This window comes from Helianthus annuus, chromosome 2, assembly GCF_002127325.2.
Source record: "Helianthus annuus cultivar XRQ/B chromosome 2, HanXRQr2.0-SUNRISE, whole genome shotgun sequence".
NCBI classification, from domain to species: domain Eukaryota; kingdom Viridiplantae; phylum Streptophyta; class Magnoliopsida; order Asterales; family Asteraceae; genus Helianthus; species Helianthus annuus.
In genome coordinates, this window is record NC_035434.2 from 164459712 (window position 1) to 164486039 (window position 26328).

General features: G+C 42.5%; 1 protein-coding gene across 1 annotated transcript; it reads left to right on the plus strand.

Annotated features, from left to right (window-relative positions):
* The first annotated feature begins 2191 nt into the window (after positions 1 to 2191).
* Positions 2192 to 3852, plus strand: LOC110926827 (UPF0481 protein At3g47200). The gene has a single exon (XM_022170501.2). The coding sequence runs from the start codon at positions 2355 to 2357 to the stop codon at positions 3675 to 3677; it is 1323 nt and encodes a 440-aa protein (XP_022026193.1). The 5' UTR covers positions 2192 to 2354; the 3' UTR covers positions 3678 to 3852.
* Positions 3853 to 26328: the final 22476 nt, after the last annotated feature.

A 26328-nucleotide genomic window follows, 5' to 3' on the forward strand; every position in this document is an offset into this window, starting at 1 on the left:
AAAACAGGGACTAATGGTGGCAAACCGGAAAATGATAACCACCACCCCAAGGGTTGCGAAACCCCTTGGGTCGCACCTGTTGGATCGTCGGCTTCAAGGGAAAAAGGAAGAGACACGTCGGTTTAAATTTGTGGACAAGAATCAACATACCTCTTCATATTCAATTACAACCATAAGATCCTAGAGACGCGACTATTCATGAAAGGACAAGTCTCTACACTCACACCCATTGAAGTTTATAAATAGATTAGGTTTTCAGTTTGTATATTGTATCTTGTATCAATCAGATTCAATTCTTTAGTTTCACATGCAACAATTTGTTTATTATTGTTTTTGATCATTGCCATCGATGTCGTTAACTTGCGTGCATTCATACTCCTCACTAGCAAAATCATCGTCATTGTTATTTTTTCCCAAATAACCAGGAAGGAATCTTATTAGAAAAATAAAACTTAAATGTGAAATTAAATTTACAAACTTAAATCTCAAAACCAAGTTAAAATTGGAGGTCGTGAGTTGGAGTCTCGCCTACATCAATTTGCTTCGAGTTGAGGCAAGAGCTTTTCTCAATTGTGGGTTTCCTCCTGAAGGGTAGGCCGGGTCATCACGTTTTGTTATTTAGGCAAAAGGGCAATTCATTTGTGATAGTGATCATGTGTGTTCGGGCCTTTGCTGTTCTGAGAAATAAAAAAAGAGTAAACTGCAATTTTGGTTCCTGTGGTTTGGCCAGTTTTGTCATTTTAGTCTAAATCTCAAACTTTTTAAATCTGGGTCCCTGTGGTTTGCATTTTGTTACCATTTTAGTCAAAAATCCAAAACCCCCCTTTTTTGACTGTTGAAACCTTATTGTTTTGTCTTTTTGTGCAAGGGCATTTTGGTCATTTTAATTTTATTATAACATATTACTACCTCCGTCTCACTAAAGTGTCCTATTTTAAATTTTCAAAATCTTTATTTATAAACGTTGACCTTAAATAACTTTGTTTGTGTTAGATAATACTTGATGAAAGTTATATGATTTGAGTGTGTTTTACAAGTGTTTTTATCAGGATAATTTTCATCAAGTTTTATATAACACAAAAAATATATAATTAAAGTCAAAGTTTATAAACAAAGACTTTGAAAATTCAAAATATGATACTTTTAAAGGGACGGAGGGAGTAATAATTAATAAACTAAATTAAATATATTTATTTCCTTTTTACTCTTATTTAACCTATCATCTTCCCCAAATACAAGATTTCTTCATTCACCAGCACTTCTGCCTATCTCGCCCCCTCTCCCCCTCGACATTCTTGGCCTGATGACAGGAGCACACACCGGCGTCGATGCCGACAGTTGCTTTTTCCGGCAGGCCGACACCCGAAACACCCAACTCATACAACTGCGAATCCGTAACACTCAGATCCAAATCCCCCACATACAAGGACACCGTCACAACCTGCTGAGCACCACCACCACCACCACCGTAAACTGCCTGAGCTTGACTAACCTGCGCCGCCATGTCAAAACCCTAACAGATTTTCCTTTTTTTTTTTTTCCAAATTTTTCACTTTTTTTTTTTGCTTTTGTAACCTCCCTCTCCCCTTCTTATTGATATATAGAAGGGAAATCAGATAAATTCGAGTCGAAACAGCAGAAACCCTAGGATTTTTTTGGGTTTTTCTTTTAGATGATTGATATTTGTTTTGTTTTTTGAAATGGATATAGAATGAGGAGAGGGCAGGGTAGTAGATAGGGATAGATTCGTCGTAGTACGACCGGAGAACGGCAGATCACCGCTAGCTTACGGCGGCGAGAAAGTTATATATATATATATATATATATATATATATATATTAATCTTTGAATTAAGAAAATGTTTAATGAAAAGCAAAATGGCCAAAATGCCCCTGCACTAAAGGACAAAATAGGAGGTTGCAACAGTCAAAAAATAGGGTTTTTAAATTTTGGACTAAAATGGCAACAAAATGCAAACCACAGGGACCCAGATGTAAAAAAGTTTGAGATTTAGACTAAAATAACAAAACTGGCCAAACCACAGGGACCAAAATGGCAGTTTACTAAAAAAATGTAAGTGCTAAGAACCATATTCTTTTTAGATTTGATTATTTCAAGAAATTGCATATAATAAGTTTTTATGCAGGTGGACCCACGCGCAAAGTCTTGTTTTTTTCATTGTTTTCTTCATCGGGTTGTTTGTTCACAAAGATTGATTCAATAAAAACAAAATGAATAAACGATGAACTCCATGCATTTTGACTTTTTATATAAACCCTTTTTCTACATATTTTCAACCCTTAATTGCTTTACTTATTCACCTCCAAACACCAAATCAAGAATCGAAATAAGAAATGATCAGAAACATGGATCAAAACCATGTTATCACAATAGATCAAGAACTAGAACTCATGAATAACCAAATGAAAGAATCACCAAAATTACTCAACATGTTAGCTGGCAAGAGTTCTTGTTGCATATATAGAGTCCCCCGAAGTCTAGATGAAATTAAGAAAGAAGCATATCAACCCCGAATTGTGTCGATCGGCCCATACCACTCTGGGAACAAGGATCTTGAGATGATTCAAGAACATAAAGGGAGGTTCCTCGACTATATGATCACAAGAACCGGTAAGTCACTTAGTGTTTTCATGAATATCATAGTGCCATTGGACAATGAAATTCGAGAAAGCTACTCGGAGTATATTGATCTTGTCCCTAATGATCTAGCTAAAATGATGGTGCTTGATGGGGTTTTCTTGATTGAATTGTTTAGAAAAGTTGGGAAGTTGGTTGACACTCACCCGGATGATCCCATCTTTAAAGTAACTTGGATTGTTCCATTGTTGATGAGAGATATTTTGAGGATAGAGAATCAAATTCCATTTTTTGTTCTACAAAAGTTGTTTGAAGAGTCTAAAAGCGGGGACCGTACGCTTCAATCTTTAATCCTTGAGTTTTTCAGCCGTGCGGTTGGTAGGCAACCAGACATTTTAAAGAAGTTTGAGAATCTTGATGGAAAACATTTACTTGATTTTTTTAGACAGAGTTTCATAACTAATAAGAATAGAAACACGAATTATCCTAAAAAGGATGTTAAAAGCAATAACCTTTCCCTTAAATTCATCCCATCTGCAACCAAGCTTATTAAGATTGGGGTAAATTTTAAGGCTAATTATGAAGCTGATAGCTTCTTGGATGTTGAATTTCAAAACGGAATGCTATTAGTTCCTCAAATCAATTTTAACGATTTTTTCTATTCGTTTCTCTTAAACTGTTTGGCTTTCGAGCAATGTAACTTTCATTGCTCGAAACATATTACAACCTATGTTGTGTTCATGGGATGTCTCATAAACACCTCAATTGACTTGGGTTTGCTTTCGGAAAGTGAGATTATTGTGAATTGTTTTGGTTCGGATCATGATATTGAAAAATTCTTCAAGGATGTTGGGAAAGATATGATTGTGGGTATCGATGATCATTACTTGTCAAGCTTGTTTATGAATGTAAACAAGTATGGTAAAGATTGGTGGCATCTACAATGGGTCAAGATTAAGCATGCCTACTGGAAGAAGGGAGGGGTCTCAATGTCTTTTACTATGGGTTTTGTGCTGCTTTATTTAGGAGTTATTCAAACAGTCTTCACTGTTTTTTCGTACTACGTACCAAACCAATAAGTGATGTAAGTGGTTCAGGCCGTAGCTAGAGTGACTGTTGATTCCTTTACGTCGAATTTGTTGGCCCCAACTGATCTTTGATCTCTAGAACATGAATCAAACTTGAATATAAACCGAATATTTTTTGTACATGTGATGAATACAATTGAAAAATCTAAACCCTATTTATAGTAAATAGTAATCCAACAGTTGCGAGTGAACAGACATGTCTCTTCGCGAATCAATGCGTCTTTTTGATTTTGTGATGTTGGCGTCGCTTGGGAAGGGGCGTGTCTTCAGGAGGCGCCTTTTCCTTAAGTTTGTAGGTTACAAACTTTCATCTTGTCATATTTGGTCCTCGTATTTGCATAACTAATCTAATTGCAACTTAACCTGTCTATTAACTATTTACATAACAAACCCTCGTACTTCGGATATGAGGGATTAGTAACTTCAGAATTCATCGTTAGTGTTGCAAAAGTCGCTAGTCGGTCCCTAGTCGGCCGAATGGGGAGTTGGGAGTACTCGGAGTACTCAGAGAGTACGCGGACATCGTAAATATAAAGAAAATTAATTGTTGTATATTATATATATGTTAAAATAAGTATAATTTATGTCAGTATAATTTAAAATGAAACATGTTTGAAGTTCAAATCTCACCGAGTATAAGGCTGAGTAGTCCGAGTACAAGGCCGAGTAGGCCGATTTTGACCGCCGACGACTAGTCAAGTCCGACTAAGGTAAACTCGCCTCGGAGGTGGTCCGAGGACCGAGTACTCGCCGAGTACAAGGCCGAGTATGCCGACTTTTACAACACTGTTCATAGTATATACTCCTTGTAACTTGCTCTTTTGTTTTAGTAACGTCTTGTCTTTTAAGTAAAAGATCTCTAAGAGTTAAGCATAAGTGAGAGAGAATAGTTTTAGAGAGAGATAGAGAGAGAGAGAAGTGATCACCATTGTGGCTAGAGGATACTCCCTTGTATAGGCAGAGGTCTCTGCCCTAGGAAGCCTCCTTTATAGCTCATACCTTCTATTTATGGTAAACCTTATCGACTGGTGATGTTGCTTGCACGAGTGACCTTGCCTCTATAGTAAATGTCAGATTGTGTGTCTCGATGTTGTAACACCCCGTGTTTTCGAATGTCAAAGTCAAAGTCCAAGTCAAGTATGACTTCTTTGACTGTAATTAGTCTATTCTATGTTTTATTTGTATTATTCGGAGTAAGTGTTGTTAATCAGAGAAATCAAAGTAATCGAATGTTTAATCGACGCGAAACGATTTATGACTGTGAATAGTAGGAAGTAACAATGCGATAAAGTTAATCAATCAATAATCAAGCTAATCGAATCATCAATCGAACTCGAAACTCGAATTATGCGAATTTGGTGTTATATTACGTGTGTGTGTGCCTTATGTGTTACTTGTGCATGTTTACTTTATGCTATGTGTGGTGATCAATCGAATCGAAACTCGAAACTCAATCGAACTCAATCGAAATCGAAATCGAATAAGGAATGTAAATGCTTGTATGTAGATATAGTGGTTGGGATTAAAAGTAATTTGAATAGGAAACTCTATCGTACTCGTATCATCTCCAATCGAAATCGAAATATCAGAAATCGTTGCACCGAACGCTCAACACAGGCTGTGGATCGATCAGGCAGTCAGCTAGATCGAACCGCCCAGCCAATCGGACAGACTGTTCGATCGGGATGCCTGGCCGATCGGCCAGCCCTTTCCCCTTTTGGAAGCCTATAAATAGGCTTGTCATTGTCATTCTTTCCACTTTTGGAAACCCTCTGACCGACCAGCTCGTGCTCTCAACTATTTCTCAGATTTCTCTCAATCCCGGTAAGATTTCATCCTAAGTCTTGTACGATTTTGATCTACACATGCTCCTACACCTTTCTATTTTTCAAATCTTTATTTCTAACCGTGAAATCATCAAGATCTAAGTATTCTAGGATGATGTCATCATGGTGTTCTTCAAGAACTTCATGTGTTGGCCTCAATCCACCAAGAATCACTTGGATCTAGCCGATTTCCACATAAACAAACTAAGATCTATCACAGATCCGAACATTTACATGGTGTGAAGGATTGAAAGAAGGATTTCCAACTTTCTTTCAACTCTTTTACACTCAATGCCTTCAAACCGGTAGAAACGGAGCTTGAGCCAACTCACTAGTCATTCTAATGGTTGCGTGGTTCAAGATTCGGATTCTATCTACGAGGTTCACCGATTTCGGGTTAACGTTAAACTACCGTTCCGAAGCGTTCACCGGCCGGACTTGGGTGATTCCTGTCCGAGCAGGGGAAACAAGTAAGAACGAAAGTGTCATGGTTCAGCTCATTGTCAAAATACCTCGATATAACGTCAAACAATCAGAACAGCCAAGTGTTAGACGAACAGGCCGACCAGGTCAGGATGCTGACCGATCGAACAGGATGTTCGAACGAACAACCCAACCGATCGGACATGTCAGCCGATCGACCAGGCCAGCCGATCGGCTAGAATATGGCCTCACACTTTGACAATTTCATGATGTGTAGTATTGAACGAAGTGATGTTCGATCGAACGAGCTGTTCGATAACATTACTCATCGGATCATGAGATACTATGCTTCAACACTTAATCGATTTTCAACTCGTTCGATGTATTGGAGTGCCACCCGATCGAACATGTTGTCCGATCAGGTGACATCCTACTGAGGACTACTACTGAAGTGTCTAACCGATCGGCTAAGCCGGCCGATCGAACGGGCCATTCGATCGATCGACCTGAAAGGTAAGAACACTTCAATGTTCTCAAATACTACAACGAAAACTTCAAAAGGTCAAGCCATCATACACAAACACATCCTACTCAAAGGAAGAAATAATCCACTCGAACAGTCCAACCGATCGAGCCTACCGGCCGATCGAACAGGCTGTCCGAACAGACAGTCAAACCGAACGAACAACCCGTTCGATCGAACCTACCGTTCGATCGACCAGGCTGTTCGACCCACTTACACTTGTTTCCAGTTTACGCGTTATTCATCGTTATGCTATCAAATTATTCAGGCTAACCCTACCCTGAAGCGCTCCCTTCAATCCATCAATCAATCGCTGTGAGTATACTCGAACCCTTTTTGCTTTAGCACTTTTGGGTGTTACATACGTTACTGTCACACCCCAACCGATGGCGGAATCATCGGGGCATGGCACTGAGCGAAACAGATTGTCCAGAAGTTTCCATAACAACTATCTATATAATTCAGTTAAAGATACGTCCCATACCGTATCCCGAATAAACAAATACGTTATTACAGATAACATCCAAACAAGTAATTATGTTCCGACAACTCAGATTTAACATAGATAAATATTGTTCAATGCTTCTAAGACCCAGCCTGACAAGATCTACAGACAACTATGCCCTAGTTGCTTGTTCCTGACAGACAACTATTTGTTGGGGGCCTCTAAGCTTTATTCTAGCCTCGCCTCCCTAGCAAGCAAACATCTTAAACACCTGTCACATACGTTAAAATAATGTTAATACATAAAATGTAAAGGTGAGCATACAAGTTTGATAATAGCATATAGAGTTTGAATAGTTTACGCATAACCAGCACGTACATAGAGGGAAACGATGCATGTTAATTATCGACATGGATCTATTGATACCAACGACTGCGGGTTGACTGTCCGAGACAGTTCGCAATACATGATTACCACTGTAATCCATGCAAGTAATTGTCCTTAACAACCCCCGTGTGAACGGGTGCTGAGTCCAAACTATAGTACTACGTTGCTAAGGCAGGTAGACAGCATTCCACGTGTAAACATAACAACAAGCATACATTTAGTCATGTAATACATGCAATCGATTAGCGTTCAAATAGTTTGAATAGTGTGTTCGGTTGTGATTTCAATAAGTAACGTATGTAACACCCAAAAGTGCTAAAAGCAAAAGGGATCGAGTATACTCACAGTGATTGATTATGGATTGAAGGGAGCACTGAGAGTAGGGTTAGCCTGAATAGTTCGATAGCACAACAATGAGTAATGCGGAAATGCAAACGAGAGTAAATGGATCGAACGGCAGGTTCGATCGAACGGGTTGTTCGTTCGGCTTGAAAGTCTGTTTGAACAGTCCTATTTGATCGGCTGGTAGGCTCGATCGGCTGGGCCATTCGAGTGGATTGTTTCCTCATCTGATGTGTTTGTGTATGATGGTTTGAACTTTTGAAGTTTTTGTTGTAGTATTTGAGAACACTAAAGTGTTCTTACCTTTCAGGTCGATCGATCGAACGGTCTGTTCGATCGGCCGGCTTAACCGATCAGTTAGGAACTTCAGAAGTAGTTCTCAGCAGGATGTCACTCGATCGAACAGCATGCTCGATCGGGTGGCACTCCATACTATGAACGAGTTGCAAAATCGATTAAGTGCTGAAGCATAGTATCTCATGATTCGAAGAGTAATGTTTACCAATCGATTAGCATATTCGATCGAACATCACCTCGTCAATAGCATACTTCATGAAGTTTGAAAAGTGTGGGACCATGTGCTAGCCGATCGGCTGGCCCGGTCGATCGGCTGGTATGTTCGATCGGCTGGGCTGTTCGTGCGAACAGCCTAGCCGTTCGGCCAGTAATTCTGACCTGGTCGGCCTTTCGTCTACCACTTGGCTGTTTTGGTTGTTTCGATATGATTTTGAGGTATTTTGACGGCGAGTTAAACCATAGAACGTGGGTTCTTACTTGCTGCACCGGTTCGGACAGGAATCACCCAAGTCCGGCCGGTGAACTGTTCGGAACGACAGTTCAACGTTTAACCCGAAATCGGGAAATGTCTAGATCTATGATAGATTTTAGTTTGTCTATGTGGAAATCAGTTAGATATAAGCTATTCATGGTTGAATGAGGCCAAAGTATGATGTTCTTCAAGAACACCATGATGACATCATCCAAGAACACTTAGATCTTGGTGATTTCACGGTTAGAAATCAAGTTTTGAAAGATAGAAAGGTGTAGAATCGTGCAATGATCAAAAACGTACAAGAATTAGAGTGAAAACTTACCGGAGTTGAGATAAATCTGAGAAAAGGTGAAGAATAAGGGCTGGTTCGGTCAGAGCTTTCCAAAAGTAGAAAGAGTGACAATGACAGGGCTATTTATAGGCTCCAAAAGAGGAAAGTGTCAACCGATCGGCCAGGACCTCCGATCGAATGGCCTGCTCGATTGTTCGATCGGCTGGCCTGTTCGATCAGGGTGCTTCCTGTTCGATCAGCAACCCTTTTCGAGTATTTCACGACGGTTTTCGATATTTCGATTTCGATGGACGATGATACGAATACGATAGAGTTCCTAGTCAAATTACTTTGAGTCCCAACTACTATATCCAATATACAATCATCTGTAAGTCACGTTTCGATGTCGGTTTTGATTGTGTTTGATTGCTTTTCGAGTTTCGATTCGAGTTTCGATTGATTCGATTGAATACCACACAAAACATAAAGTAAACACGCACAAGTAACACATAAGGCACACACACACATATAGCAATACCAAAATTCGCATAATTCAAGGTTCGAGTTCGATGATTGATTTAATCAACTTGATTGTCGATTGATTAACCTTATCGCATTGTTACTTTCTATTTTTCACAGTCGTAAATCGGTCGCTTGGATTAAACATTCGGTCATTTCATTTAGACAACACTTACTCCACATAATACAAAAAGCAAAAAGAACCATTATCAGTCAAAGAAGTATAAGTTGACTTGGACTTTGACTTTGACATTCGAAAACACGGGGTGTTACAGCCTCCACTTGTTTAGGGAATTTCGTCTCGAAATTAGGCTCGAAGCTGCACATCGCCGTGAGTCGTCTACCAATTTGACGTTTCAGATCTTTATTCAAACAGTTGCGGGTACTTGGCCTTCATGTCGCTTTCGAGTTCCCAAGTGAACTCCGCGCCTCGCTTGCCTTCCCATCGGACCTTCACGATAGGGATGCGTGAGCACCTGAGTTGCTTGGTTTGGCGATCCGTGATTTCGACAGGCTTTTCCACGAAGTGCAAGGTTTCGTTGACCTGAAGATCGTCGAGTGGTACGATTAGATCATGATCAGCAAGGCATTTTCGGAGGTTAGACACATGGAAAGTTGGGTGGACGTTACTGAGTTCTTCCGGTAGTTCGAGTCTGTAGGCGACTTTTCCGATCCTTTCCAGAATCTTAAAAGGTCCAACATATCGAGGCGCTAGTTTCCCTTTCTTGCCGAATCGGACTACACCCTTCCAAGGGGATACCTTTAGGAGTACGTAGTCGCCAACGTCAAATTCAAGGGGCTTGCGTCTTCTATCGGCGTAACTTTTCTGTCTATTCCGAGCTTTCACCAAGTTGTCTCGAATTTGGTGGATTTTTTCGGTCGTTTCTTGTAGTATCTCGGGACCGGTTAATTGCGAATGACCGATCTCGTGCCACACAATAGGCGAACGACATCTCCTTCTATATAAGGCCTCGAATGGTGCCATTTGGATGCTAGCATGATAGCTGTTATTATACGAGAATTCGACTAGTGGCAGGTGTTTGTTCCAACTACCACCAAAATCTATGACACACGCCCGGAGCATGTCTTCAAGAGTAGGGATCGTTCTTTCAGTCTGTCCGTCGGTTTGTGGATGGAATGCAGTACTCAGATTAAGCGACGTACCAAGAGCCGCTTGAAAAGTTTCCCACAATCGAGAAGTAAACCGAGCATCACGGTCAGAGATGATGTCGCGAGGCGTACCATGATTACAAATGATCTTGTCGGTGTAGATATGGGCTAGTCGTTCCACCTTATAGTCTTCTCGTATTGGCAAAAAGTGGGCTGATTTGGTTAGACGATCAACTATAACCCAAATACTGTCGTGACCTGATGGCGTGGGCGGAAGTTTCGTTATGAAATCCATAGCTATACTTTCCCACTTCCATATCGGTATCGGCGGTTGTTCGAGTAAGCCGGATGGTCTTTGATGTTCAGCCTTGACTCTTGCACAAGTTAAGCAACTTCCAACGTAAAGAGCGATATCCCGTTTCATGCCCGGCCACCAGTACTTATAACGAAGATCCTGGTACATCTTGTCAGCGCCGGGATGAATAGAATATCGGGACTTGTGGGCTTCATTCATGATAATCTTTCACAAATCGGTCCGCTTAGGGATCCAAATTCGGTCCAGATGGTAGAAAATTCCATCAGATTTGCTTACTAACTGAGCTCCATCGTGATAGATCCTCTCTTTCTTCAATGTATGCTCGTTAAAGCAAGCATGTTGAGCTTCACGGATAAGGGTTTCGAGGTTATGCTGGGCTTGAACGTTTCGGATACTGAGCACGTAACTCTTTCTGCTGAGCGCGTCGGCAACAACATTCGCCTTGCCTGGGTGATAGCGAATCTCACAGTCGTAGTCGTTGAGGAGTTCTACCCATCGGCGTTGACGCATATTAAGTTCCCTCTGATTGAAGATATGTTGTAAACTCCTGTGATCTGTGAAGATCGTACACTTGGTACCATACAGGTAGCATCGCCAAATCTTTAATGCAAAGACAACTGCGCCTAGCTCGAGGTCATGGGTTGTATAGTTCTTCTCGTGGATCTTGAGCTGTCGAGATGCGTACGCTATAACCTTGTCCCGTTGCATAAGTACACAACCAAGACAAGGGTTGGAAGCATCACAATAGACTACGAAGTCGTCGCTTCCGTCGGGCAGCGTAAGAATCGGAGCGTTGCACAGCATGTGCTTGAGAGTTTGAAAGGCAGACTCTTGTGCGGTTCCCCACACAAAAGGCTTACCTTTATGAGTAAGAGCGGTAAGCGGCACATCGATTTTAGAGAATCCTTTGATAAATCGTCGATAATAGCCCGCTAGTCCGAGAAAAGAACGAACTTCAGACGGGTTCTTAGGCTAATCCAACTTTTGACGGCTTCAATCTTCGCGGGATTGACGTGTATTCCCTGACTATTCACGATGTGACCCAGAAACTGAACTTCCTCTAACCAGAATTCACACTTGGAGAACTTGGCGTAGAGTTGATTCCCCTGAAGTAACTCGAGAACCAAACGTAGATGTTGCGCGTGTTCGGTCTTCGATTTGGAATAGATCAAGACATCGTCAATGAACACGATGACGAAACGGTCCAAGAAAGGCTTACACACGCGATTCATCAGATCCATAAAGACCGCGGGTGCGTTGGTTAGACCAAAAGGCATAACAACGAACTCATAATGGCCATAACGTAGATCGATCTTCGAGAAACACTTGGCACCTTGTAGCTGATCAAATAGGTCGTCGATTCGGGGCAAGGGGTATCGGTTCTTAATAGTTAGCTTATTCAACTCCCGATAATCGATGCACATCCAGAACGACCCGTCCTTCTTTTTGACGAAAAGGACTGGCGCATCCCAAGGAGAGGTGCTCGGGCGAATAAAGCCTTCTTCAAGTAATTCCTGGAGTTGGTTTGAGAGTTCCCGCATCTCGGATGGAGCGAGTCGATAAGGAGCTTTAACGACGGGGTTAGCTCCAGGAATGAGGTCAATACGAAAGTCGATATCACGACTTGGCGGTAGTCCAGGAGATCGTCAGGGAACACCTTAGGAAACTCACGGACCACTGGAACATCTTTGACGTCGGCTTTCTTTTTTTTCCTTCTCCGCTACTACAATGTTGGCCAAGAAGGCTCGGTATTCCTTGCGGAGATACTTGCTAGCTTGAATGCATGACATGAGCTTGAGACCTTTCGAAGCTGTTTCACCGTATACGCATAACAAATCACCATTTGCGAGGGAAAATCGAATCATCTTTTCAAAGCACACAACTTCAGCATGGTTTTTGCGAAGAAAGTCCATGCCTACTATGACGTCGAAACTTCCGAGTTGCATCGGAATAAGGTCGATTGGAAAGATGTGATTGTTGAGCTCTAGGGTACAATCACGAAGAACAGAGTTAACTGCGACAGTTCTTCCAGTAGCGACTTTAACTTCGAATGACGAGGACAGGTAAGAGCGCTTACGACTAATGAGCTTCTCGAATTCAAACGATACAAAGCAGTTATCGGCTCCATTATCAAACAAACACGATGCATAAATACCATTCACAAGGAACGTACCATTAACCACGTTATTATCTGCCTGAGCCTGACGGGCATTGATGTTGAAGGTTCGAGCATGGGCTGCTTGCTGCTGTTGCTGAGGCTGCGGTTGTTGCTACTGGGGTTGCTGGGGCTCTTGCTTAACCACCCTGTTCGGGCACCTGTTTGCAAAGTGGTTAGGATCACCACATGCAAAGCAGACTCGAGCATTGACTGCAGGTGCTTGAGCTGCTTGTTGGCCTTGAGGGGCGGGGCGCAGAGCTTGGTTGACAGTAGCTTGCACTGGGGCTTGACGGGGACTAAAGCGACAGTTCGCAGTGAAATGACCGAAAAGGTTGCAGTGAGCGCAAAAACGACAGGCTAGACCCACTGGATGATGATACGAGCATGTTGGGCAGAGCGGGTGAGGGCCTGTGTACGCACGCTTTGCTGGCGGTGCATTGATCACTGGAGCTGAGCGGTGGTGCTGTTGCTGCTGAGCTGGTACAGCCTGTAGAGGAGCAGCAGTTGTTGCGGCAGCACAGCTCTTGTTGCTGGAGCTGTTGTTGTTGTTCTTCTTCCTTCTTCTTCCTTCTTCTTGGTATGCTTATCCCAAAAGCCAAACTTCACTCGCTTGTCATTGACTTCAGCGGCGAGTAGGTAAGCCTCTTCAATTGTCGCTGGCTTGGAGGCGTGAACAAAGTCGGCTACACAATCGGGCAGAGTCCGAATGTACTTCTTGATGGTTTGATCTGAGGTCTTGACCTGATCGGGACATATGATGCTAAGCTGCTTGAAGCGAGCAGTGAGAGCAGCGTTGTCTCCATCCTTCTGCTTGATGGTCCAAAACTCGTCCTCCAGCTTTTGGCGTTCATGAGGAGGGCAGAATTCGTCGATCATAATTGCCTTCAACTCCTCCCATGTTAGCTCGTAAGCTGCATCATTTCCGCGCTTGTTTCGTTCGGCCGTCCACCAGTCTAGAGCACGGGACTGGAAGACGCCTGTTGCGTTGAGGGTGCGGAGATTCTCAGGATAGCCGCTTTGGCGCAGAGTGACTTCAACCGAGTCGAACCAGTGAAACATGGCGGTAGGGCCATCCTCGCCAGTGAAGTCTTTGGGCCCGAATGCTTTGAACTGCTTGAAGCTGAATGCAGCTTTGCTAGCATCTTTGGGTGCCTTTGTTCGTGATTCATCAGTCGACTTGCTGACGTTTTAATAAACATTGCTCACAGCTTTTGCCATGCTTTTGGCGATGATAGCGGCAAGACGCTTATATCTCTTCTCTTGACGAGTCAGATGGTGTCGGGATCCAGACGACGACATGGTCTGCAATAGACATCGTCACAGGACTCAACACAACAAAGTCGAATCTCACCTCACACGTCTAGACTACTAAAGCTTAGGAACACGTCGAAACACATATCACATAAACACATGGGCACATAACCACAGATACACGTAATCATAAAGCACAGAAGCACATAAAGCACATAGATCATGAAGGCACACAAGCACGTAGAGCACAGAAACATATAAACACAGAACACATTCCTATTTAACCGTAGAGGTAGTCAGAATACAGAAACATATTATTCAAAGCTTCGGGTGTCGTTCGCATATATTGGTCGCGTATAGTATATCGAGTAGCATCGTATAGTCGTATAGCATAGCATAGCATAGTACCGTCTAGATTGTAACTGAATATCGAATTGAGATAGAATAGCAATGCGAGTCGTGTGTGTTGATCGAAATGGCAGCAAAATTGAATAATATCCAAAATATAAACACATAAACAGATAAAGCACACATAAACACATAAATCGACGAGTCATCAGAGTGACAACTGCCGACTCAAAAACACAAAAATCGGGAATTGGATTGTCTGCGGCTACTAGACATCGACTACCCAAAGAGATTCGACTATTCACATTAGACTTGTCGTCATATTTTGACTTTAGAGGTCGTGTTTCTGCCTCGATTCTTGGGCATTCTACACGCATTCCCTAGGTCATACTTGCGAGTTCAGGTCGTTGGAGTCCGTCGAAGCTTTGGTGAGATGCAATAAAGTTCGGAACAAATTGTCAAGGTTAGGGTTTCGCCCCTGACTTAACGACCTTTGTTCCTGAGCTTTAATAAAATAGAGGAGATTATTCATCAAAATATGGATTTCACTCCTGATTTGGTATAATTCTCCTCGTTCGTTATCGAAAGAAATGAGAAAACCATTGATAAATTGATAAAATCAACATTAGCCAGGCAATCTAGTCGGGAGTTTGCGGCTTTCACACCTATTGCTGACCAAATCGCTTAACTTTAATTGAAAATTCGAGTGCAGTGATAGCGAATAATTGCAGAATAGAGCACATAAGCTTGGTCTGTTGGTTCCTAACTATAGTCTAGGTCTCTAAGACAGCGACCCGGACTAGGTCGTGTCTAGCCTAATTCCCTATAGTTATGGCTCTGATACCAATCTGTCACACCCCAACCGATGGCGGAATCATCGGGGCATGGCACTGAGCGAAACAGATTGTCCAGAAGTTTCCATAACAACTATCTATATAATTCAGTTAAAGATACGTCCCACACCGTATCCCGAATAAACAAATACATTATTACAGATAACATCCAAACAAGTAATTCTGTTCCGACAACTCAGATTTAACATAGATAAATATTGTTCAATGCTTCTAAGACCCAGCCTGACAAGATCTACAGACAACTATGCCCTAGTTGCTTGTTCCTGACATACAACTATTTGTTGGGGGCCTCTAAGCTTTATTCTAGCCTCGCCTCCCTAGCAAGCAAACATCTTAAACACCTGTCACATACGTTAAAATAATGTCAATACATAAAATGTAAAGGTGAGCATACAAGTTTGATAATAGCATATAGAGTTTGAATAGTTTACGCATAACCAGCACGTACACAGAGGGAAACGATGCATGTTAATTATCGACATGGATCTATCGATACCAACGAATGCGGGTTGACTGTCCGAGATAGTTCGCAATACATGATTACCACTGTAATCCATGCAAGTAATTGTCCTTAACAACCCCCGTGTGAACGGGTGCTGAGTCCAAACTATAGTACTACGTTGCTAAGGCAGGTAGACAGCATTCCACGTGTAAACATAACAACAAGCATACATTTAGTCACGTAATACATGCAATCGGTTAGCGTTCAAATAGTTTGAATAGTGTGTTCGGTTGTGATTTCGATAAGTAACGTATGTAACTCCCAAAAGTGCTAAAAGCAAAAAGGGATTGAGTATACTCACAGTGATTGATTATGGATTGAAGGGAGCACTGAGAGTAGGGTTAGCCTGAATAGTTCGATAGCACAACAATGGTAATGCGGAAATGCAAACGAGAGTAAATGGATCGAACGGCAGGTTCGATCGAACTGGCTGTTCGTTCGGCTTGAAAGTCTGTTTGAACAGTCCTGTTCGATCGGCCGGTAGGCTCGATCGGCTGGGCCATTCGAGTGGATTGTTTCCTCCTCTGATGTGTTTGTGTATGATGGTTTGAACTTTTGAAGTTTTCGTTGTAGTATTTGAGAACACTGAAGTGTTCTTACCTTTCAGGTCGATCGATCGAACGGTCTGTTCGATCGGCCGGCTTAACCGATCGGTTAGGAACTTCAGAAGTAGTTCTCAGCAGGATGTCACTCGATCGAACAGCATGCTCGATCGGGTGGCACTCCATACTATGAACGAGTTGCAAAATCGATTAAGTGCGAAGCATAGTATCTCATGATCCGAAGAGTAATCTTTACCAATCGATTAGCATATTCGATCGAACATCACCTCGTCAATAGCATACTTCATGAAGTTTTAAAAGTGTGGGACCATGTGCTAGCCGATCGGCTGGCCCGGTCGATCGGCTGGTATGTTCGATCGGCTGGGCTGTTCGTTCGAACAGCCTAGCCGTTCGGCCAGCAATTCTGACCTGGTCGGCCTTTCGTCTACCACTTGGATGTTTTGGTTGTTTCGATATGATTTTGAGGTATTTTAACGGCGAGTTAAACCATCGTATGTGGGTTCTTACTTGCTGCACCGGTTCGGACAGGAATCACCCAAGTCCGGCCGGTGAACTGTTCGGAACGACAGTTCAACGTTTAACCCGAAATCGGGAAATGTCTAGATCTATGATAGATTTTAGTTTGTCTATGTGGAAATCGGTTAGATATAAGCTATTCATGGTTGAATGAGGCCAAAGTATGATGTTCTTTGATGTGTGTAAAATGCAACATATAAATTACATCAAATGAGGCATAAAACTAACCCTTTTTTAGTACTAATGTTGGAAAAATAGTGTTTTTGTCTTCCTTTTGTATTTTCAGGATTAAATGAGCTCAAATTAACAAAAGAAGCAAAAAGACAGCTAAATCTAACATAAATACAAGAAAAGGAACATAAGTGGATTGCCCGACCCCTCGACAGCTTCCTCCCAAGCAAAATAGAGAAGGCAGAAGACTGAACACGCCCCGTGCTCAGCCAGCACGGGGCCGTGCCCAAGAAGCAGCAGAAAAGACAAACCAGTAGAAGCTTTTATTGCCCACCACGGGGCCGTGCCCAGTGAACACGGGGGCGTGGCGAAAGTACTACAGACGCATTAATTGAATTGCGAACTACAATTAATGAAGAGAGAGAGTGTCAGACAGGCACGGAGCCGTGCCCAGCGGACACGGGGCCGTGCCCAGCCTTCTGTTCAGCCTATAAATAGGAGTGCTCGGTTTCATTGCAACTCATCCCTTGGCACACCACCTCTCTCACACTTCACCCACCACCCACCACCACCATAACACCATCATCCACCACCATTATCCATTGTCCATCATAGAGTGTGTGAGTCGTCTCGGGATCCAAGATTGATCGTAAGAGTTCTTGACAATCAAGGCCATGTTTGCCTAAGTCTCTTACATCACTTGGTGAAGACAAGTGTTTAGTATAATACTTTTTATTTTTAATCTTTTGCACTTTTTATTTGGTTTGTATTAATGACTTTAATAACTAGTTGCTTATGTTGAAGGTGATCTTTCCTTATCGTTTGTCCGTGGTGTCTTGGCATTATTTTACTGTCTATATAAAATAAAAGATTTTCACCATTCATATCTCCACGGTCTATATGGAGGTATGTTGGCTACCTGGTCCGGGGTTAAGGGAACGGTTTGGTAAGGGTCTTGCCCTTGTTCAGCGTTTAGAGGTCCTGCAAGGGACCTGGGTCAAATTTAGTAGGATCTCCTTCAATGCCCATAGGTATTGGATGGCGGGGATCCAAACTCTTTGACCCCCTCATAAGTTAACTACTATTAATACTATAACCCGGTGAAGGGGTAAGGTCCCAAAAACCTTATAAAAAGTGCTTGGGACCATACCACAACTTTAATTTTCAAGCCTGGCACCTTGCGCGGCCGCGCACTGGTCTCATAAAAGAGAGGTTTAAAAAGGCCCACAACAGCCAACACTTGCGCCCAAAGGGAACCATAAAACCTTGCGCCTTTCCTACACAAAACAAAGGAAAAAAATCCGGAGTTAGATACTTCCGCTTAATATTCAGACTTGGATATTATTTGCCCAGACTTGGGATTTATTCACCTGTTTCCACATGATAAGGTGTCACACCAGATTACAGCAGTAATCTTCTAGAAATAATACAATCGTGCACCACCAAGACGGTTACAACCGTCTGGACACGTGTCGCCATATCAGTCGTCCCCGAATTCACAACAAATGCATGCAAAGGAAGAATAATCTTCACTTAAGTCACTTTACACGTGGCAAACCCCTAGCCTTTGATCTAAACCACGATCCGTGTGCTATCACATCGGATCAAGGAGTATTAACGGAAGGAAACATAACCGCTTACGGAGTTAGCATCTTCCGTCTTCTTTTCACCAACGGGTTTTCCCGCCTTTTGAACGACTCCCGGTTATAAATAAGAGAAAAATCAGGTATGAACACAAGTTACACACACTTCTCAAATACATCTTCTTCTTCATTACCAATACTTATTCTCACACCGGAGTCGGGTCAAGGAGAGAACCCTCTTCTCCCCTTGGCGAGGCTAACGGTGCTCTTTTTTTGCAGAATTACCGGAGAAGAAGGTTTGTTAAGACATGAATCGATCGAGTGGGAACTAACCTTTTTATGCGGATTCAGACCCCCTAGATATCTCGGTTCCGACCATTTATCTAGTGTTTCTTCATTGGCGCCCACCGATTCCTCTGTTTCTTCTAGTTTTCATCTCGTTTCGATTTAGTTCTTTTCATTTTCTGTTTTGCACATGGCAGAAAATTCGTCATCTCACCGGCAACATGGTCCTCGACCAAACAATTTACAAGTAGAAGGAATTCCGGAAGATGCCTCGGACGATAACGAGGTTCAATCCAATCGAGCAAATGATCCCATCACTGCAGGAATGTTACCAGCAAACCCTGCTCAATCAATTTTACCACCAGGAGAAACTCCGATATCCTGGTATGTCCGGTCTCAAGGGGCATTAAACGCAGTATACACACAGCTGTGTGCTCAAACTGCTCCCCTGACTCAATCACGGAGACCGGGATCTCGTGCTCATGCCTCTCAGCGGGAAGAATCAACTTATGAAGGTACAGAAGTTTATACCAGATCTACGTCACAAAACGTTCAGACAGGAAGTTACTAGAGAGAGAACCATGGCAGAACACATCGATGACAATCAGTGCATGATAGGTTGGGTTCTCAAAGAGATACCTACACTGATGAATCCGATCCAACATACCGTTTAAGTGTAAATACCAGTGTGTTCAATCGGTTGCAACCAAACTATAACAAGTACAGGCCTCGAGCGGTTTATAACCCTGAGGCAGAACACAACTATGACTTGGTTTATCGCCCTGCAGAAGCAGCGGAAAACTCAAAATTCATACTAGAAATAGCTTTAGCTCCTTTGGAAAAGGCTAAATTACCATCCAACATAGGGAAATTTAACGGGTTAACAGACCCCGATGATCACCTAAGGGTATTTACCAGCGCAGGTCTGGTTGGGGGTTGGACTCTCCCGTTATGGTGTCATCTGTTCGTGCAAACCCTGACCGGCCCAGCACGAATTTGGTTCGATAACCTACCAACCGGATAGATTGAATCATGGAAGGATCTGCGAGAAAAGTTTTTGACACACTTCAGCCAGCAGCGGCGTTCCATCCGTGATACATCCGACGTCATGAACATCTGGCGCCGAGATGACGAAAATCTAGAAGATTTCATCACCAGATACAATAAAGAAGTATTGGAAATTGGCGGTGTTCATGAACAATTGATCCGCGCTCAATTCAAGTACACGGTTCGATGCGACGACATGGTTAAAGTTTTATCTGGAACAGAAGGCCTTCCAACAAGTTGGGAGAAGATAATGGCGGCGGCCAAAGTCTATGCGCAAACTAAGAAAAACCTCACAACAAACAGGCCACCACCACCGCACAATAGACCCGCAGATTTAAGCTTAACTGGCGAAAAAAGGTTTAAAAAATCATGGCGTGAGTCTGGAACAGGAAGCCGTTCGTCCGAAGACGCTCGCACAACAATCAACAAACTCTCCGCACAGTGGGAGAGCAAACAGGAAAATAGAGAGAGACAATGGACTCCCCTAACAAAAACCCCGGCGGAGGTCTTAAGTACTGAAGACTATCAATTCAAGCCTCCGATTCCGATGAAAAGTAAACGTGGACAAGACCCGGCGCAGTACTGCGAGTATCACAAAGACAACGGGCACACCACTAACAACTGCATCTCTCTGCGCACAGAAATAGAGAAAGCTCTCAAGAGCGGCGAACTAACGCATTTACTCCAAAATGTACAAAAAGAGATTAAGCAGATAACCCGAGGGGAGGAGGGCCCAAGTAAACGGGCGAAAACCTAAGTAACGGCTCTGTAAGTTCCCCGTGGAAAAACATGATCCATCAGATACGGCGGAAATACCAGAGAGTAAGTTAAATTCCACATAATTATAACAAAAACTTTGTAAAGCCTCTATGCTCTATCCATGAATAAAATTACAAAGTTTCTATTATTTTTGTGTTTACAAAGTGCATGCAATTTCTTGTAGTAAGCGCAAAAACATTATGGTAGTTACAAAACAAGCTCCATGCGCGGTCAGTGATCACGTCACAAACGACCATAAATCCACACATGAGCTTTATACCAACTTCATTCGCCTTACTCGATAAAAGCAATTGTACTCATGCAAAAGATTGTAAAATCATTAAACAAAACAAATAGAAACGTGTTGTTCTCAAACGTACGGATACGTCCTGAACATTTCCAAAACACGGCAGTGTTTAAGATACTTGCACAACAGCGCACCATCAAGACAGGGATTTACATCCCGCATATTACATGAAAAATTGTTCAAATACAATTTTAAAACTACTATAAATCTTCACCCTCATCCAGAAAGATTTCCTTTAATCGCGCTACGTGGTCATTCGACTGCAGCGCTGCGTTTATCAAGTCCATAACCGGAAGTTGCAAATTATTAAACTCTGTCTTCATGGAAGCAAGCGCGGCACCAGTATTTACGCCAAAAGTTGCAGATTTGCTATCATCCCAGTTAACTTTTAATACACTGTTCACATGTTGGGAACATTCAGCGTATCCTTGCGCATACCCATCACGTCGTGCAGCAACCATTAAGTTAGCAACGGTTTTATCCAACTCTTCAGAATTTAACACAGATTCCGCAACCTATGAAATCAAGCAAAAATAAGTATAAAAAAAGCGCTTTCCACAAACAAGAAGGAGAGAAAAAACTTACGCAAGCAATCCCGCGATCTTTCAACCAGGCCATATCATTCTTTAAAGGTTCAAGCTCGCTTTCCGCTGTAACCCGCGCCGTTTCTGAATTTTCCAATTTCTCCTCAACCTCAGTCAAACGGCGGGAGGTTTCAGTATTCTCGGAATGCGCAAGCTCCAGATCCTTCTTAAGTTGTTCCTGATCAGAAACCAAAGCAGTAAGTTCTTTCAACTCTTTATCTCTAAGGGCAAGGGTGGCAAAAGCTTGTACCTCTCGTTGCTCACTATGCTCCCTATGAGAACGCGCCTCCGCCAGCGCAGCTTCTGCATCAGCTTTCTCCTTCTTCAATTTTTCTACCTCCGCATCCTGATCCTTCAGTTTTTCAACCTCGGCCTTGAGGTTATTAATGATATTACGAAGGTTTGCTTTCTCAGCATTATCTTTTTCGCAAATCTTTCTCCAACTTTTACGTTCCTCGGAAAGGAGAGCAGCTTCAGCTTCCGCCTTTCTTTTCCAATCAGCAACAGACCATTCCTCAGTCTTACGCTCAGCCTCAAACTTGGCTTGATCATCTTTTAATTTAGCCATCAATTGAGCCAGACGTCTCTCATCTTTGGCAAATTTCTTCCAAGACACCATAAAGGATTCCTGCTCCTTATGCATACTATACCACTCACGTACTATGCGGTGAGTGGTAGAGACATGAGAAGCAGTTTCTGCACAATAAGACTGGTAGGTCTGCTCATAAGATCGACCTTCCTGAAATTTAATCTCCCCAGGTGCAAGTATCCCCTGCAACCAATCTTGGCACACATGCCAATCTGAGAAAGTATCACCTTTCTTTAAGTTCCAAACGGGGGCATGAGGATCAGCAACATCTTTCTCCGTGTAGGTTCGATAATAGTAATCTCCCAAGGTTTCCTCTGGGCGGATCGGAGAATGTTTACTAATACCAGAAGACGAATCTTCTCCCTCAACTGTCACCTTCTCAACATGCTCTGGCATAGTATCAGAAGGTCTAGGGGAAGAAGTAGAAGTTTTCTCAGTTGTCTCTTTCCCCAAATCTTGAACAACAACCTCAAGGGTTGGAGGATTATCAGCATCATCCACCACACTTGGATCAACACCAACAGGCTTCTCAGCTTCAACAGTCTTCTCCACACCATCGTTTGCAACCTCTGTAGGTTTCAGCTGGTCAGCTACAGAAGCATGTGGAGGGGTAGAGGGAGTTTCTTCATTTTCCACAGATTGTAGTCCTGTGGGAATAGGAGCAACAACAACTTCTGGAAAAATAAAATCCGTAAGGATCTAGTCTGCATAAAGAAAACAAGGAAAGACGCCACTTACCAGGAACAGATTCCGTAACAAAGGCATCAAGATTCCCCTTTCTAGTAATTTTCTTCCTTTGAACTTTTTTAGGAGGTTGACCCTCCGCGTCAGTATCAGTTTGTTTCCTTTTGCTTGCTCCCCTTTGCACCAAATGCTCAGGACTGGATTCCAAATCAATTGGATCCTCTGGGTTGGATGGGGGAATGTCAGCAGAATCCTTTGGTTCTGGTTTCGGTCGCCTAATAGTAACTGCAGGCGCAAGACCCTCCAAAGTATCAGAAACCACCACATAATCACACCAGTTGTCAGAAGAATGGCGCATACCTTTCTTCTCCCCAACATTTTTAGCTTTAGAAGATTGAGTCTTCTCAGCATCACTCTTTTTCGGCGCAACATTACTAGTCGTCGCGCGTCTTTTCTTCTCAGGGCCTATGCCCAAATTTGACAACTCACCTATAAAGCGCAAAAGAACAATTCACTCAGACGCGCAATGGTGAGTAAAACAACAAACAGTATGCGCAATCTTACCTATACCAGCAGCAGGTTGTGCAGGCAAATCCACATCCCGCGGAAGAGCAAAATTCCTCACAATACGATGGTACCAAAGCTCTTCGTCAGGATTTTTCTTAATGGTACCCATCCTTCCCCCTTCTCTCTTATATGCAACAACATACAACGAAACAACTGCAAAAGAAGGGAAACATGTTCAAAAAAAGGGGAGAGAAAGGTAAGAAGGAGAAAACCCAATCATACCATGACCTTCCTCCGTATACACCGGCTTGTCGTCCCGATCCATCTTCCAGTTTAAACTCATACTAGCTCCGACAAGGGCTTTCTCCGGCAGAACAATGTTAGGAATTTCTTTCAAATCTTGATACCAATTCTCGTCAGAAGGGGTCCGAAGCGTTTCAAGGGGAACATCTTCCTTTCCCCTTCAAACCATCCTCACCGGAATCACTCCGGCCTTAATAAAGAAAAATTTCTGTTTCCAATCATGAAAAGACTTCGGAGGTTGCTGCAAAATTTTCTTTGCAGATGCTCTCTGAACGAATGAATAAAACCCCTGGGTACAATGCATTTGATGGAAAACCCTAAATCGGGGAACGGTCGGCTCAATATGCATAGTCCGACACACAAACTCAAAATGACGAACCCTGACCATGCCAATAGGGTGCAGTTGAGAAAGATGAATGTTGTAAAAACCAAGAATTTCAAGGAAGAACTTTGTTACAGGCAAGCGAAAGTTGCCTTCGTAAAAGAAGTCCCAAAACAGAGTAATATACCCAGCCGGAGCATCTGCTGCCGTCTGACCCTCCTCAGGGTACCGGGCACCCCAGGTCTCCGGGAATCTAAAGTTCTGAACCAGGCCGTCAAAAGTTGCCCTAGGCCATTTCAGCGGTGGCAGTTCAGCGACATTTCTTCCGATAAATCTTTGTGATAGTCTCCAGTTGACATAAGAAGAAGAAAGATTGACAATCTCTTTCTCTAACAATTTAAAGAAGAAAGGAAGGGGAAAAGTTTTCAACAAAACAATGATTACACAAAAGAGGTTACCCAAACGTTATATACTTATCCCAATAAATAGCATCGGTAACCGTCACAGCGACTTTCCGGATATCACAGTTCTCCAAACAGCAGGAAAAATACACACGCGTTTAAACGCGCGCGTGAGAAACACGGATAATAAAATATACCTGACAGTGACAGCCTGTTACACAGCCCTGACTGTACTATCCACTAAAGTCAAAGATTTTCAAAACCTTCAAAACAAAAATATTCTCATAGAAGATTCCTTATTTTTCGCGCCCAAAAGCATTTCCCTCTCATAAGTCCAGTGCTCCACTTATTTGCATAAGTACAACACTAGACTGGGGGGACTTGAAGGGGTAAGGTCCCAAAAACCTTATAAAAAGTGCTTGGGACCATACCACAACTTTAATTTTCAAGCCTGGCACCTTGCGCGGCCGCGCACTGGTCTCATAAAAGAGAGGTTTAAAAAGGCCCACAACAGCCAACACTTGCGCCCAAAGGGAACCATAAAACCTTGCGCCTTTCCTACACAAAACAAAGGATAAAAATCCGGAGTTAGATACTTCCGCTTAATATTCAGACTTGGATATTATTTGCCCAGACTTGGGATTTATTCACCTGTTTCCACACGATAAGGTGTCACACCAGATTACAGCAGTAATCTTCTAGAAATAATACAATCGTGCACCACCAAGACGGTTACAACCGTCTGGACACGTGTCGCCATATCAGTCGTCCCCGAATTCACAACAAATGCATGCAAAGGAAGAATAATCTTCACTTAAGTCACTTTACACGTGGCAAACCCCTAGCCTTTGATCTAAACCACGATCCGTGTGCTATCACATCGGATCAAGGAGTATTAACGGAAGGAAACATAACCGCTTACGGAGTTAGCATCTTCCGTCTTCTTTTCACTAACGGGTTTTCCCGCCTTTTGAACGACTCCCGGCTATAAATAAGAGAAAAATCAGGTATGAACACAAGTTACACACACTTCTCAAATACATCTTCTTCTTCATTACCAATACTAATTCTCACACCGGAGTTGGGTCAAGGAGTGAACCCTCTTCTCCCCTTGGCGAGGCTAACGGTGCTCTTTTTTGCAGAATTACCGGAGAAGAAGGTTTGTTAAGACCTGAATCAATCGAGTTGGAACTAACCTTTTTATGCGGATTCAGACCCCCTAGATATCTCTGTTCCGACCATTTATCTAGTGTTTCTTCACCCGGCTATTTAGGACTGTATCCCTGCTGACTCAGACTACTTAGTCGAGGGTAACGTCACCTCCAAAAGAGGGGCCTACCATAATTTGCATTAATAACTTAATTCATTATCTTTCAATAATCCGACCCTTTAGGATTGTATCCTTGTTGACTCAAACTACTGGGTTGAGGGTAACGTCACCTTCAAAAGAGGGGCCTACTACAATAACTAAGATAATCTCTTAAACAAGTGCAAAAGTGCGAAAATAATCAAAGGTTATACTAATACACGGGTCGGATCCAAGTGATTCATCTTGTCTATCTGTTTTTATTTTTATTTTATTTTCAGCATTTAGTTAGTTTTTATTTTCTTAGTTTAAAAATCTTTTCTAACATTTTTGATTTGGTTAGACGTTGAGGATAAACCGGTACTAAAAGCTCTTGTGTCCTTGGACGACCTCGGTATCTTACCAACACTATACTACGTCCACGATGGGTGCACTTGCCCATATGTGTGTTTAGTGTTAGTAAATATCGTGTTTTATAAATTTAAAACTTGGCTAAAAGTGTAAAAAGGGCTTAAAATATACATCTAAAATATAACACACTTCACGCACATCATTCTTCAAGAACACCATGATGACATCATCCAAGAACACTTAGATCTTGGTGATTTCACGGTTAGAAATCAAGTTTTGAAAGATAGAAAGGTGTAGATCTTGGTGATTTCACGGCT

Bases quoted from the DNA above. Each gene is read 5' to 3' on its own strand.
- LOC110926827 (XM_022170501.2), top strand. From the start codon at position 2,355: ATGATCAGAAACATGGATCAAAACCATGTTATCACAATAGATCAAGAA.